The sequence below is a fragment of the Pseudophryne corroboree genome, chromosome 10 (genome assembly GCF_028390025.1).
Source record: "Pseudophryne corroboree isolate aPseCor3 chromosome 10, aPseCor3.hap2, whole genome shotgun sequence".
Lineage (NCBI taxonomy): Eukaryota > Metazoa > Chordata > Amphibia > Anura > Myobatrachidae > Pseudophryne > Pseudophryne corroboree.
This window is the reverse complement of record NC_086453.1, coordinates 39,164,254-39,179,675: the sequence shown is the minus strand read 5'-3', so window position 1 is coordinate 39,179,675 and position 15,422 is coordinate 39,164,254. Positions and strand designations below refer to the sequence as shown.

At 45.3% G+C, this 15,422-nt stretch overlaps 1 protein-coding gene across 1 annotated transcript; it reads right to left on the bottom strand.

The window, feature by feature from the left end:
* Positions 1-1,637: 1,637 nt before the first annotated feature.
* LOC134965154 (free fatty acid receptor 3-like) lies at positions 1,638-2,603 on the bottom strand. Its single transcript, XM_063941676.1, has one exon. The coding sequence runs from the start codon at positions 2,601-2,603 to the stop codon at positions 1,638-1,640; it is 966 nt and encodes a 321-aa protein (XP_063797746.1).
* Positions 2,604-15,422: the final 12,819 nt, after the last annotated feature.

Sequence of the window (15,422 nt, the reverse complement as noted above, 5' to 3'; positions counted from 1 at the left end):
CATTGTCACAGGGAAGAGCGCTTTACATAAAGTACAGCGGCAGAGCCGCGGAGGCCATGGAAGCATTGGTCTCTCTGTGCCAGCTGTCAGTGGAGCAGAAGGGACACAGATAAATCCATTTCTTACCTCTGATCACTTTATAGATGGATCTATCTGTACGGTTTTCGGGCAATTGGTTGCCTGGTACAATATGACATCGCAAGCACCACACCGCTGACAGAGAAGCAGCCAGGAGACACAGTAGAAGGTAAGTGTCTGAGGGCTGTGTGGGGTGGCGGGTGCTGGTTGGGGATGCTGGAGCTGGAGAGACAGAAGGTGGGCTGGCTAGAGATACAGAAGGGAAGTTAGCTGGAGAGACAGAAGGGAGGTTGGCTGGAGAGACAGAAGGAAGGTTGGCTGGTGAGACAGAAGGAGTCTGGCTGGTGAGACAGAAGGGGGGCTGTCTGATGGGACAGAATGGCGGCTAGCTGGAGAGACAGAAGGGAGGTTGGCTGGTGAGACAGAAGGGGGGCTGTCTGATGAGACAGAATGGCGGCTAGCTGGAGAGACAGAAGGGAGGTTGGCTGGAGAGACAGAAGGAAGGTTGGCTGGTGAGACAGAAGGAGTCTGGCTGGTGAGACAGAAGGGGGGCTGTCTGATGGGACAGAATGGCGGCTAGCTGGAGAGACAGAAGGGAGGTTGGCTGGTGAGACAGAAGGGGGGCTGTCTGATGAGACAGAATGGCGGCTAGCTGGAGAGACAGAAGGAAGGTTGGCTGGTGAGACAGAAGGGGGGCTGGCTGATGAGACAGAAGGGAGGTTGGCTGGTGAGACAAAAGGAAGGTTTGCTAGAGAGACAGAAAGGAAGCTGGCTGGAGAGACAGAAGGGAGGTTGGCTGGTGAGACAGAAGGGTGGCTAGCTGGAGAGACAGAAGGGAGGTTGGCTGGTGAGACAGAAGGGGGTTGGCTGATGAGACAGAAGGGAAGTTGGCTTGAGAGACAGAAGGGAGGCTAGCTGGAGAGACAGAAGGGAGGTTGGCTGGTGAGACAGAAGAAAGGTTTGCTGCTGAGACAGAAGGGAGGCTGGCTGGAGAGACAGAAGGGAGGTTGGCTGGAGAGACAGAAGGGCGGCTAGCTGGAGAGACAGAAGGGAGGTTGGCTGGTGAGACAAAAGAAAGGTTTGCTGCTGAGACAGAAGGGAGGCTGGCTGGAGAGACAGAAGGGAGGATGGCTGGTGAGACAGAAGGGGGCTGGCTAATGAGACAGAAGGGCTGATTGGAGAGACAGAGGGGTGCTGACTTGAGTGACAGAAGGATGCTCTATGGTGAGACAGAAGTGTACTGGCTGGACAGACACTGCGGAGCTGGAGCTGCAGAAGCACAGGGGGAAATGGGTGGGAAGTGAAAGGATTACTGGAACATAATTTCCTCCTATGTCCCCTCAGCTGTGTTACTGTGCCAACATGATCACTGTCAGGAACACAAGTATACAAAGTAATATTGAGGAACCTAATCGAATCACCGTAAGAAATACAACTACTCAAGTTTGTGACATTTTGCAAGGATGACATTTAATTTCTTTTCTGGTTAGGGAAGATGTGTTTTTCCTTTTCAGTTTTAAGGCAGTATTATAATCTTGTCTACGTTATGTCGTTTACTTTTAAAAGGTAACATTAGTCTCCTCATTCTCTGTGTTACAAATACAATACGCACTACAATATTTGTAGCACTGGGATTCAAAATGCAGCTTCTTCATCATGTTAAAGAGACCCTCCAGAAATGCTTTCTTGAATGATGGTGTTGAGAAGTAAAATATGATCGGATCCACGGACGCATTAAAACTGCTGAGGAGGACAGTGTATACCCTCCACTTCGGACTGTCACCCTCGATAAAGCCCACCACATGTGATACATTATAGGGCAAGAAACAAATGATGAAGTTGATGAGAGTGGCCACCACCAGGCAAATGGCCCTCAGTTTTCTTCTCCTCTGTATGCGAGCCTGCGACATGATAATCTTGATAAAGTTTACATAACAGAAGACGGTGATCACAAATGGGACGCAGAAGAGCAGAAGAAATATCTCCAGGCGCACAGGCAGTAGAATGGCCAACTGGGGTGGTGAAAATGCACCATAACACACTGTCGTATTGGTTTCCATCACATTCATAGGCACCACATGTTCTACAATGTAGACAATACTGCAGTGGACTGTTGCCAAGCACCAAAAGAAAACACTGGCTACCACAAAGTAGATCCGTTTTTGCAACAGCTTGTACTTTATCGGAAAAGCGATAGCCAGGTATCTCTCCACACTTATGGCCATGAGGAAGAGCGAGGTGATGTAAATGCTGCTGAACAGCAAAAAGAAGGACAACGAGCAAATGAAGTAGGGCAGAAGCCATTTCATATCGGATGCTGCCTCCACCATACGGAACGGGAGAAACGCAAGAAGGAGCAAATCAGAAATAGTTAAGTTGATTAGCAAAATGTCCACAGGGAGAAGATTCTTCCGACACTTTTTAATAAGTGTGCAAAGGGCTATTATGTTCAGAGGAAGCCCTGTTACAAAAGTAGTAATGTAGCCAATCAAAAAGAAATTCTCTGAGCCAGGGAAATCAGCCATGATTCGCTTACAGCAACTTCATCCCGGTGATATTGGCAGTGTAGAAATATAGATGGTTCCTTTTGGCTTGTTCTTGATATTGAGAGTTTTTTCAAAGTACTGGAAAATTGAAGAACACAAATTAACATATTAATATTATGATAATGAATTAAATGCACACATTTTTCATATAGAGGCATGACACCACCTCCATTTGACAAGAGACTGATATAACTGTCCGGTGCTTTTAAGAACCTGATCTACTCTCTGGGGGAGAACTATGAAAACATTGAGAGAGATAAAGTAGACAGAAGTTGTCCATAGCAATCAATTAATCAGCTTCTAGCTATCATTTATCTAGCAAAGCTAGATAGTTGATTGGTTCCTCTGTCCTACCTACTATTAGTCCCCTACTCATAGTAGGGATTGCCATCGGCACCACACCCATCGATGGTTGCCATTGATGGGTGTTTTCACTGGAACCATTGATGGTTAGGAACTATGTTATCATCTTCCATCGATAGTTCCCACTGTTGAATAGCCACTCATGCGCAGAAGAGACTTTGGGGTCTAATTACTAAGCCTTGGATGGAGATAAAGTCGCTGGCGATAAAGTACCAGCCAATCGGCTCCTAACTGCTATGCCACAGGCTGTGTTTGAAAACTTACAGTTAGGAGCTGATTGGCTGGCACTTTATCTCCAATTACTTTATCTCCATCCAAAGCTTAGTAAATAGACCCCTTTATCTGGAGAGTCAGCCAGCAAAAGTTTCCTCTGCCCTTGCGCAGTGGCTCCCCATTTACTGAGCAGCTGAGGGGGGAGACAGAGCTCACAACACATGCCCACATAGGCAGGACAAGAGGCAAGTAGCTGCTTTCCCTGTCTATGAAGATAGATACAGTGGGTGGGGGAGAGTCGGGGTTGCTGGGTGCTGACTGACAGACGACAGAAGAGCACTAGTGAGTAGTGAGTGGGCACAATAAACAAACCATCACCATCGGCCAGACACCCACCGTCAATGGTGGAAAACCATTTGGTGCTGCACCATCGATGCTAAAAGCATTCGACATCGGCCATAATCCATTGATGTTTTTAAAATACTGATAGCCATCCCAAACTCATAGCATGAGGCTGCCCTTGTGACATACAGCTCTGTCCCAGTAATGTGATAATTTCCCACTTTCCTGACCCCCTTTTTGTGTGTCTGTTGTTGGTTGGTCTTGTCCTGCCTTGTTGTTGGTGCAGTAAAGTGGGGCAAACAGTGGACACTACTTTACATATTTGGTCTATTGCAAGTAGGAGAGGCCAACATGTACCTCACATGGGGTTTGTTGATACCACCTGCATCAGGGGGTCTACATTTGTCAAGTATATTGTGAGGAGAGGATGCACACTGGTGACCATGTTGTATTGGGTGAGTGTTTTCACCCCATTTGTTTAAGTATTCAATCACATCATGGATCTCAAACTGTTTTCGTCATGTTTTATTCTGCCATCAGAACTGTTTCTATTTGTTACAGCTATCTATTGGTGTTTACCAAATGTAATAAACTCCCTTGCGGTAGATATCCAGAATTTACCTCTAAGACTTATCACAGCTCTAAAATCTTATCTAAAAATTAATGCACGGACAACAGGAGTTGGAATTTAATTTTGGTCAAATTTATTATGACATTAACCAATTAAATTCAAATTTTTGGATGATCACATAAAAAATATGTTATATAATTAAAGTTAGCATTGCGGTGGACAACAATAATGGACAACTACAACAAAAAGGTGGTGTTCAACTCTTTAGATAAAAGCACGCTGTATGGGCCGTAATTTCCACGTAAGGACCAAATGGCATATAATTGAATAAGGAGGGTGCACCCATCTAAAATATATAATCAGTTAACCAAACTACCGTTCTTTCCATCAAAGCAAGGCAACTCAATCTGCTGCCCACCATCCGAATACAATTAAAAACTAAACAAACCAAATAAACCAACTCCAAGAGACCTTTGAACAAAGCTTCCACAAACAAAAGCAACCGCTCAGCCATCAAATGCACACCATCAGGCCTAAACAAACATATGTGCATCCTTGAACTTTATTATACTACGTACCACCACCACCACCACACCACCACCAATTGATAACATAAAAGAGGTCACTGCAGAATTCAGCTAGCATCTGACCTCTACCATCACCCTACTCAGTTTGCAGTAATACCACTTACAGCGAGGAATTTGTGGCGCAATGTAATTTTAAAATCATGACTGCCACGACGCTGCCGGCCAAGTCCACAAATAAGCCAATTTGAGAATTGCCACATGCGACGTGGGGGTCACTTTTGGACATGTTGCAGGCGCCTTTAGCTTTACCTATCACACACACACTGCAATACTTAGAAAAATAGGTAGACGTGAGCCACGCGGACCCTGGGTTCATAAGAATTCCAGAATAAGAACTAAAATTAGATATTTAATTTCAAGAATACTTCAGAGCTTTAATTACAAAAAAGTTACAAAGATTATTGAGAATATTTTAAAAACACACACAGAATACAGCAATCTCAATAAATGAAAGGAAATAAAACATACAGAAAACCTAGCTCACTTACTCAAACAAATTTAGGTATTTCTGCTGTGGGCGATTTCACAGAATAACTCAGGTCATCTCCAACAGTGTTTATTCCCCAAGAGATCACACTTTCTGTCCCCATGAGGGAGACAGATATAGTCTTCAGCTCCAGCAGGCCCCCTCAGGATTTTTAACTACTACCCTGCTGGACACTTCACTCACCAGTTTTACATACTTGGTGCTTGGCAACAGGCAAGGGGTGTAGCCCAAAGGCATACTGTAGGAAACTCTTTCAAAGAGAGTGAGGTCTAGGCCCTGGGGGGTCACATCTTCCTAAACCTGGAGTTGTGGATTTGAAGTATTAGAGGTTTATGACATTAGCCAGGAAATAGGACTCCTGCATTCCCATCAGGACATTTGCTCACCCTTCCCTGGTCTGTTTACAGAGCCCCCCCCCCCCCATTGTTGACATAACAAATGAATTGGGCTTATCAGACCTCAATGTCCAGAGCTTGGCAATATCTACTTTTGATGTAGAAATGCAATCCCCTTTTTACAATGGTCATGTCAAGATCACAGACCACAGATAATTTATATTTTGGACAATATATAATTCTCCCTCTATCAGTATTTATAACCTCCGGTCTGGTCATTGCACATGTCATACTTTATGGTCTGCAGAATTCCCCCAGCCTAGATGTATGGAGGTTAAACGCAGGACATTGCCTGTCAGCCATTTTATCACATCTAAGTTGAAAGAATACAAAGTATATATATATATATATATATATATATATACAGTCACTTGAAAACATTATTGGTGATTATTCCTGCAGGTAATCGCACCTTTGATCCCATATAATTTGTGATCCTCCTTTCTGTATTTAAACATAACAATGACCAATTACCTACTTGAGGTCCAAGGATGTCATCAGGCACAAGTCATTCCCACCAAGATGTATAACCAACACTTTATGCAGACCAAACCTATGCACCTCATCCAGCAAATGCCCCTTCAACTCTTTCCACAATATGCCCGAAAACACAAGCCAACAAACTTGATCAACTACACCAAAGTAACTAGGATCATGAGCTGCAAATGATTGGGCAGCCCAATAAACAAAAATAATGGACAATAATCCAAATAGGCCTATTATTGAACAATTGTGTAAAATTCAATAGAAAAATGAATAAACATCATACTGTACTAGATAAAAGAAACAAAGTCACCAACCAAAAGACCAACAGCAGCCAACAAAGCCAACACAAAAACCACAAACACTAGGTTATTGATAAACAAAAGCATGGTAACCAGAACGGAAGTAAAAACTAAAAACCTACAGTACTTTTACTGTATATGAAATTTAGAATAATAAATTCATAGCACAGCAGCAAATAGTCTAAAATTCTATGTAGAATGCTGAAGAAGTGCTAGCAATCACTTTACCGAAAAGCAGGGGACTGACACTTCCATGCTGCATCTGTTCAGTCACATCACTGTTCCCGGAGGTGGTCGGTGGCAGGGCACAGGGCAGAGAGGAGACTGTGTCATGCTGCTGCAGTGATTCTCATGATGTGGTATGGATGGTGCCATCTTGCTTCAGGTCACCTGATCAGGATCAGTCCAATCCTGGTCAGGTTGTAAGTCAGCTGATTCCTGCAGCCAGTCTGGATTCACTTGAGGGTATAAAGCTTCCTGCTTCACAGGACTCTGGTGCCAGATCCATAGTCACACAGCAGTGGGAGCATTGTAGCTGCGCTCCCTTAGTTAGACTATAGCCTCGGTTCTGAGTATCTCTGTGAAAACCTTTCTATACAAGCATTATTCCAGTCTATTTACACTCCAGTCCGGCTCCAGTCCATTTGCACTCCAATCTGGTTAGACTCCAGTCCAGCTGCAGTCCAGTTACACTCCAGTCCGTCTTCGTCCATTTGCACCTCAGTCTGGTTCCAGTCTGGTTACACTCCAGTCTTGCTCAAGTACGTTTGCATTCCAGTCCGGTTACTCTCCAGTCCGGTTCCAGTACGTTTACACTCCAGTCCGCATCCAGAATCATCAACCTGGTACCAGCTTAGTCAGCATTCCAGTCCTGTTCCAGCTGGTCAGACCAGAACATCTTCCGAACATCTAGACAAGGTAACCCAGGCAGGGGGCCGAGACCGGCTCACTGGGTGCAGCGAAGCACAAAGTTCATCTTGTGCCTTCCTGGTGAAGACCACAAGTGAGGTAAGGCTCCGCGCCCCTGTTCTGGGTCTCATAAACCTCCTGGTACTAGTTCTGACCATATTCCAGTAATCATCAAATAATAATTAATTCTATGTGAAAGCGCAATCTCTGGCCTCCCAGCTTCCAGTACAACAATACCCAGAGGACCAACATCTCTGACACCAGTCCGGATACATCCGAAACCCAAAATCAGACAATATCTACCTAGCCACACTCCATCTCCACATCTACTAATACTGCATCACTACATTTACCCACACACCATCTCTTCCTACCCCCACTCCATCTCTACATATGCTTATACTGCATCCCTACATTTACCCACACATCATATCTTCCTACCCCCACTCCATCTCTACATCTACTTATACTGAAACCCTACATTTATCCAGGCTCCATCTCTACATCTACTTATACTGCATCTCTACATTTACCCACACAACATGTCTACCTACCCACCTCTCCATCTCTCCATCTACGTACACTGCATCCATATATTTACCCACATACATCATATCTACCTACCCACACTCCATCTCTACACCTACTTATACTACATCCTTACATTTACCCACACATCATATCTACCTACCCACACTCCATCTCTACACCTACTTATGCTACATCCTTACATTTACCAACACATCATATCTACCTACCCACACTCCATCTATACATCTTCTTATACTGCATTGCTACATTTACCCACACATCATATCTACCTACCCCCACTCCATCTCTACATCTACTTATACTGCATCCCTACATTTACCCACATACTGTACATCAAATCTACCTAAAGGGGGAGTGGCCACGCCTCTTTTCCTATACTTTCAATGAAAGTTTGGAGAGCCAAAAATCAGTACAGACCATAAAAAAAGCTACTGTACCTGCCAAAAAGGTACAATTGGAGAGTATGTATCATCTCTACCTACCCACACTCCATCTCTACATCTACTTATACTGCATCCCTACATTTACCCACACATCATATCGACCTACCCCCACTCCATCTCCACATCTACTTATACTGCATCCCTACATTTACCCACACATCATAGCTACCTACCCCCACTCCATCTCTACATCTACTTATACTGCATCCCTACATTTACCCACACATCATATCTACCTACCCACACTCCATCTCTATATCTAGTTATAATCCCTACATTTACCCACACTCCATCTCTACATCTACTTATACTGTATCCCTATATTTAGCCACACATCATATTTACCTACCCACACTCCATCTCTACATCTACTTATACTGCATACCTACATTTAACCATACATCATATCTACCTACCCACACACACTCTATCCCTATATTTTCTTATACTGTATCCCTATTTTTGCCTACACACCAGCTCTACCTATCCACACTCCATCTCTACATCTACTTATACTGCATCCCTACATTTACCCACACATCATATCTACCTACCCACTCTCCATCTCTGCATCTACTCATACTGCATCCCTACATTTAACCATACAACATATCTACCTACCCACACTCTATCCCTATATTTTCTTATACTGTATCCCTATTTTTGCCTACACTCCAGCTCTACCTACCCACACTCCATTTCTACATCTACTTATGCTGCATCCCTACATTTACCCACACATCATATCGACCTACCCACACTCCATCTCTATATCTACTTATACTGCATCCCTACATTTACCCACACTCCATCTCTTCATCTACTTATACTGTATCCCTATATTTAGCCACACATCATATCTACCTACCCACACTCCATCTCTACATCTACTTATACTGTATCCCTATATTTAGCCACACATCATATCTACCTACCCACACTCCATCTCTACATCTACTTAAACTGTATCCCTATATTAAGCCACACATCATATCTACCTACCCACACTCCATCTCTGCATCTACTCATACTGCATCCCTACATTTAACCATACATCATTTCTACCTACCCACACTCTATACCTATATTTTCTTATATTGCATCCCTATATTTGCCTACACACCAGCTCTACCTACCACACTCCATCTCTACATCTACTTATACTGCATCCCTACATTTAACCATACATCATATCGACCTACCCCAGTTTGATTGTTCGCCTTCACTTATCATTTTTAGAAGCTTCAGTAAATCTACCCCATAGAGTATAATTACAGTGTGACACCCTAAAGCAGTAAAAGCCCAACATGATAGTTTCGGCACTATACTAAGTTCCTGAGCCTGTCATGGTGGGAAGTGGTCAACAGCTGTTTTGCTGCTCATTGCACCTTCCTCAATGAAATGCTTATAATGTTGACATACAAGCATTATGTGTACAATCGGAGTATCTTCATGATACTATTACCATCTTCCATTCCTCACACTGTCATATACTGTAACTCATTCCCTACAGTCTGCATATCTCGCTCATCTGTTGTGTAACTCTCTCCTTATTGTAACTGGTAATAATTAGACGTAGTTTGCACAATGCTTTTCTTCATAGTTTTATTTCTTCTTTGTTTGCCAAAGCCATCATTTCTATTTTAAGCCAATCAATAAAGCCCATTTCTGTGGACTTTTTGCAACTTACAGAGAAGTCCACAGTGACATCTTATTATTGTGCCGTTTTTGATGAAGGGCCACTAATCTCATGTTATATAATTATTGTTAAAAATGTTAGGTTACAGAATAACTATACACACACCATAAAAATACATTTCGTATATTCACAAGCTTACCCAGCTGTTTCCCCCCCCCCCCCCCCCCAGGGCTCGTCCTTCTACTTACTGTCTCAGCGTCCTCTCTGTAGGTCACGTTTTGTGTGGTGTCCACGGATCCACTGACTCAATGTGGGACTGCAGATGCTTCTCATTTCAGTCAGGGGAAAGTTCAGGGCATACTGAACTTCTCCTCTCAGTAGAATAGCAGTAGGTATAGCATCAAAGTCATGCTTAATAATTTTATGACCTTGGTAAACAAATTGGTTTGGTAATGGAAGTACTAGGCATTCAAATCAGCTGAGCATTCACAACACAAAGGGATTCCATTAGCTGTAAGGCTTGTATGGACAGGAAAACTTTACTAGTTTTCTTTATATAGCAATCTGTATGGCTAATGCGTGGATACTTGCGTCTGCAAGCAGCAAGCCGTACTGCCCATTGACACTATGACATCTGCTGCAACTAGGGTGGCCAATCTTGGGCCATTTTTTCAATCCCGACACTGCCTCACCTGCCATAGACTTTTGCCTCCAGAGTTTTTACTATAAAAATGATTAGAATAATACAAAGAAGATCATATTTCTAATATATATGTTTGTATTTTTTTATATACTTTATATAGTCAAAATGGCTTATGCTTTAGGTTGTCAAAAAGGCTCTGCCTCACCTCCCCTAAGTCACTGATCTGCATCTTTACTATTAATGAGACCTCAGCACCTGCACCGGCCTGCACCTCACCTCCGTGCAAAAGGTGGATCCACCCTCCCATCCGGATGAGGGTAAGCTGCCTAGTCCACATAACTTACCCTTATCCGGATGGGAGGGGTGGATCCACCTGCTGCAAGGAGGTCAGTTGCGGGCCGGTGCAGGCGCTGAGGTCCGGGCGGCTGGCTGTGCAATGTGACCTCTGACTTCACCTCACGCTGTGCAGTGTGCACGGGTCTGGGACTGAGGGTCGACAGCACAAAGGTCGACACACCTTAGGTCGCCGCCAATTGGTCGACATGGACAAAATGTCGACATGGAAAAAGGTCGACAGGAACAAGGTCGACATGGAAAAAGGTCGACATGAGTTTTTTATGTTTTTTTGGTGTCGTTTTCTTCGTAGAGTGACCGGGAACCCCAATTAGTGCACCGCTTCCCCTCGCATGGCTCGCTTCGCTCGCCATGCTTCGGGCATGGTGATTTCGCTCCGCTACCGATTCGCTCGGCACACTTTACCGTTCCAATCGTAGTCCACGTGGATCGTTAAGTATGAAAAGGTTCAAAAAAAGAAAAAAATCGTGAAAAACTCATGTCGACCTTTTTCCATGTCGACCTTGTTCCTGTTGACCTTTTGTCCATGTCGACCTTTTGTCCATGTCGACCTAAGGTGTGTCGACCAATTGGCGTCGACCTAAGGTGTGTCGACCTTTGTGATGTCGACCTGGAGTCCGGATACCGTGTGCACAGCCGGGAGCAGGGGGAGGTGAGCAGAGGGAGTCGGGCAGCGTCTGAGCCTCCCGAGGAGGCTCAAAGCTGCCCGGCATTGAAAAAAACAAAGTGGCTTCCTAATCCCGGAATCCCCGGAATTAGAAGCCCCAATCCCGGGATTGAATCCCAACTCATTTTTGCCTAAAATCCCGGGATGCCACCGATCTCGATCCCGGGAATGTCCACCATAGCCGCAACCATTATTAATTTGGCCAATTGCACAAGCCTGATCTAGGCAGTAGAAGTAGTGTTGGTAATGGTTGGATTTTATTAATAAAATTCCATAGAAAAATACTACACACTATTTTATTAGAAATTTTTATTTTATTTTTATTTATCCCATGTGGAGATTGACACAGGGGGCAGCTGTACTAAGGCTTGGAGAGTGATAAAGTGAAGAGAGATAAACTACCCACCAATCAGCTCCTACCTGTTATTTTTCAAATACAGCCCGTAACATGGTAGTTAGGAGCTGATTGGCTGGTTCTATATTTCACTCTCCAAGGCTAAGTACATCTGCCCCAGGATGTGATGTGAGAAGAGTAATTCCACAAAAATTCCATCCAAAGAACATCTTGACAAAGTCTTGGTTTATGGCCTAAGGATTTATCAGTATTGATTAATAAACTGTTTTCTGCTGCGGGGTACACTGGGCTCCACAAGGATAGACATAGGGGTGTAGAGTAGGATCTTGATCCGAGGCACCAACAGGCTGAAAAGCTTTGACTGTTCTCAGAATGCATAGCGCCGCCTCCTCTATAACCCCGCCTCCCTGCACAGGATCTCAGTTTTGTAGTTGGTGCCGCAGATAGCAGGCACATAACAGAGGGGCTGCTCTGGGCAGCCCTAAGAAGAGCTTTTTTGAAGAAAAAGTGAAGACTACAAGGGCAGCAGCGGTGTGTAAATGTCAGGAGACATTCACTGCTGCAGCTCCAGCTCTCCCCAGCGGCGCTGTACGCTCCCGAGCCCTGGTTGCCGGGTAACTACAGCAGGAGGCCCAGGTTTTCTTCCATGGTCAGGCACACACGACGGGGGCTCTCCGGGATCGCGTGGCCGCGCTTCGGGAGGTGGTGAGTGGGTCCCGCTTGCGGGACCCGTACTTTATCGTGATCCGGCGTGGTCAGTGGGAGGCGGGCTGCGCGCGCTAGCGGTGGACACTGTGGCAGTACAGGCGATCCCACTAGATCACCAGGGCATGGGTGCAGGTCAGGTTTTCCCTTAAAGCCATTTTAATAGTAGCCCACAGTACTTGGTGGTTTTGCCAGCAGGGGGATAAGGCTTAGACCTGGAGCCCCTCCCCCAGCCCCAGGGCGCCATTTCCCGCAAATGTTCACGCCCTGGAGCTGCATATCTGTATCTCCCTCACTCCCTGTCAGTGTTTGGGCGCCATTTCTCTCAGCTACACTGTTCCTGGGACTGCTTGGGCAAATCCTCCTGTGTAAAGCCGCCTGGTTGTCAGCGCTGTGACTTTACATGACACTTAAGTATCCTACCTGCCTATTAGACAGTGTTAGTTAAGAAAGAGTGCATTTAGGGGGTAATTCCAAGTTGATCGCAGCAGGATTTTTGTTAGCAGTTGGGCAAAACCATGTGCACTGCAGGGGAGGCAGATATAACATGTGCAGAAAGAGTTAGATTTGGGTGGGTTATTTTGTTTCTGTGCAGGGTCAATACTGGCTGCTTTATTTTTACACTGCAAATTAGATTATAGATTGAACACACAACACCCAAATCTAACTCTCTCTGCACATGTTAAATCTGCCTCCCCTGCAGTGCACATGGTTTTGCCCAACTGCTAAAAAAAATTCTGCTGCGATCAACTTGGAATTACCCCCTTAGTCAGGGTTTTCTAGTACAATTACCCTGTGATATACATCCAGTTCTTACTGTGCAGTGTTATATCTATTGACTGCATAGCTATATCAGCTGGTCCAGTGCAGTATTATTGTTAGTAATAACCTCTGCATTGTACAACTGTGACTATATGTGTGTGCATTAGCTTGCTGAGTGGTGTCCATTTCGTGTCTTTCACTCAACTTGCTATCCCTATATTCTATAACCTGAGGGGGCTTGGTGCGTCAGGTTTTATATAGGATTTTCACAAGATATACTTTAATACGTATTTTTCTCTGTGATTTTAGTCACCATATCTCTCCTATATCTCTGCTGGTGCTGACTACACTGCGCAGGGGTTTGGGTAAGAGGTATTGTGCTGCTGCCAATTGTACTGTGTTACCTGATACTGCAAGTTATATCATGTCTGCTTCTGAGGGTAACGGTTCTGGGGCGGAACACACTGCAGGTGTTGCTGAAGCCACAGATCCATATGAGGAGAATATAGCAGCTGTGGGCTCTGGTTGTGGGGGCTCTTTGCCCCCCAGTGGGACTGTGGCAACGGAGGTACATAATGACCCACCGTGGGCTGCTTTTTCCACGCTTCTACATATGCTAGTTAATAAACTAACACCCTCTATGGGACCCCCTATGCCGGTGCAACCGTATGTGGTCCCTGCAGCTAACCGGCCGTGGGCGGACAATTTATCTGCTCAATTGAAGAAGTTGAACCAGTCCCTGACTACTAAAAAGTCTGACTCTCGCTCGCCCAAGCCCAAGGGGTCCTCTAAGCGAGCTCTTGTCTCCTCACAATCCACTGCTGTCACTGACACCTCGTCTGATGAAGATGGCACTTACACTGACCCCACAGATTCTGACACAGATACTGCTGATGTTCACTGTGAACTGCTGTTCACATGTGGATGTTCCTGATCTTTTGGAGGCTATTAAGTTGATTTTACAGATTACGGATGATCCCGAGCCATCCGTCCCTCCTAGTAAACCAGATAGGTTCAAGCGTCAGAAGGTGGTTAAACAAGTTTTACCTCACTCTGACCACCTAGTGGATATACGTCAGGAACCCTGGGAAAACCCGGGTAAGAAGTTTGTGCGTCAAAAGAAGATGCTGGCTCGCTATCCCCTCGCGCCAGAGCTGTCTAAAAATTGGGAAACGCCTCCTCCAGTAGACTCACATGTGGCTAGGATGGTGGTTTCCTCAGCTCTACCCATCACTACCATCACGTCTCTAAAAGAGCCTACGGATAAACGTGTGGAGGGTTGTCTTAAAGCGATTTACACCCTCATGGGTGCTGCACAAAGGCCCACTATTGCAGCAACATGGGCTGCAGAGGCTATTGAAGCATGTGCCTTGGAGTTAGAAGCTGAAATCTCTTCTGACTATGCTAGACAATGCTTGTCATATATTGTCACAGCTTCTCACTATATTAAAGAGGCGGCTTCTGATGCCGGTATCCTAGCAGCCAAGGCCTCTACTACATCAGTCCTGGCTCGCCGGATATTGTGGCTGAGATCCTGGTCTGTGGATCTGGACTCTAGAAAAACCCTGGAGGTACTCCCCTTCAAGGGAGATATTCTGTTTGGGGAGGACTTAAATAAGATTGTGGCTGACTTGGCTACTGCCAAAACTGCCTGTCTGCCAAGTACCGCTCCTTCTGTGTCGAAGGCTAAAGGTACTTCCTTTCGCCCCTTTCGTCCTTCAGGTAAAGCAAAAGGTCAGGCGTACAACAAGCAGGCCCGCACTTCCAAACCTGGTAAGCCAAAGCCCAAAAGAGCCTGGGCGGCCCGTCAGCCAGCTTCCAAGACCGATAAGCCTGCCGCATGACGGGGTGGGCCTCCCCCTGGGGGATCCCAGGGTGGGGGGCCGGCTTCTAGGGTATACCCAGGAATCGTTGAAGACCACTTCAGATGCCTGGGTACGGGAAGTCGTCACTCGAGGTTACGCCATAGCCTTCAAAAACCGACCCCCTCATCGATTTTGCCGGACAGACAAAGGCAAACATTCTA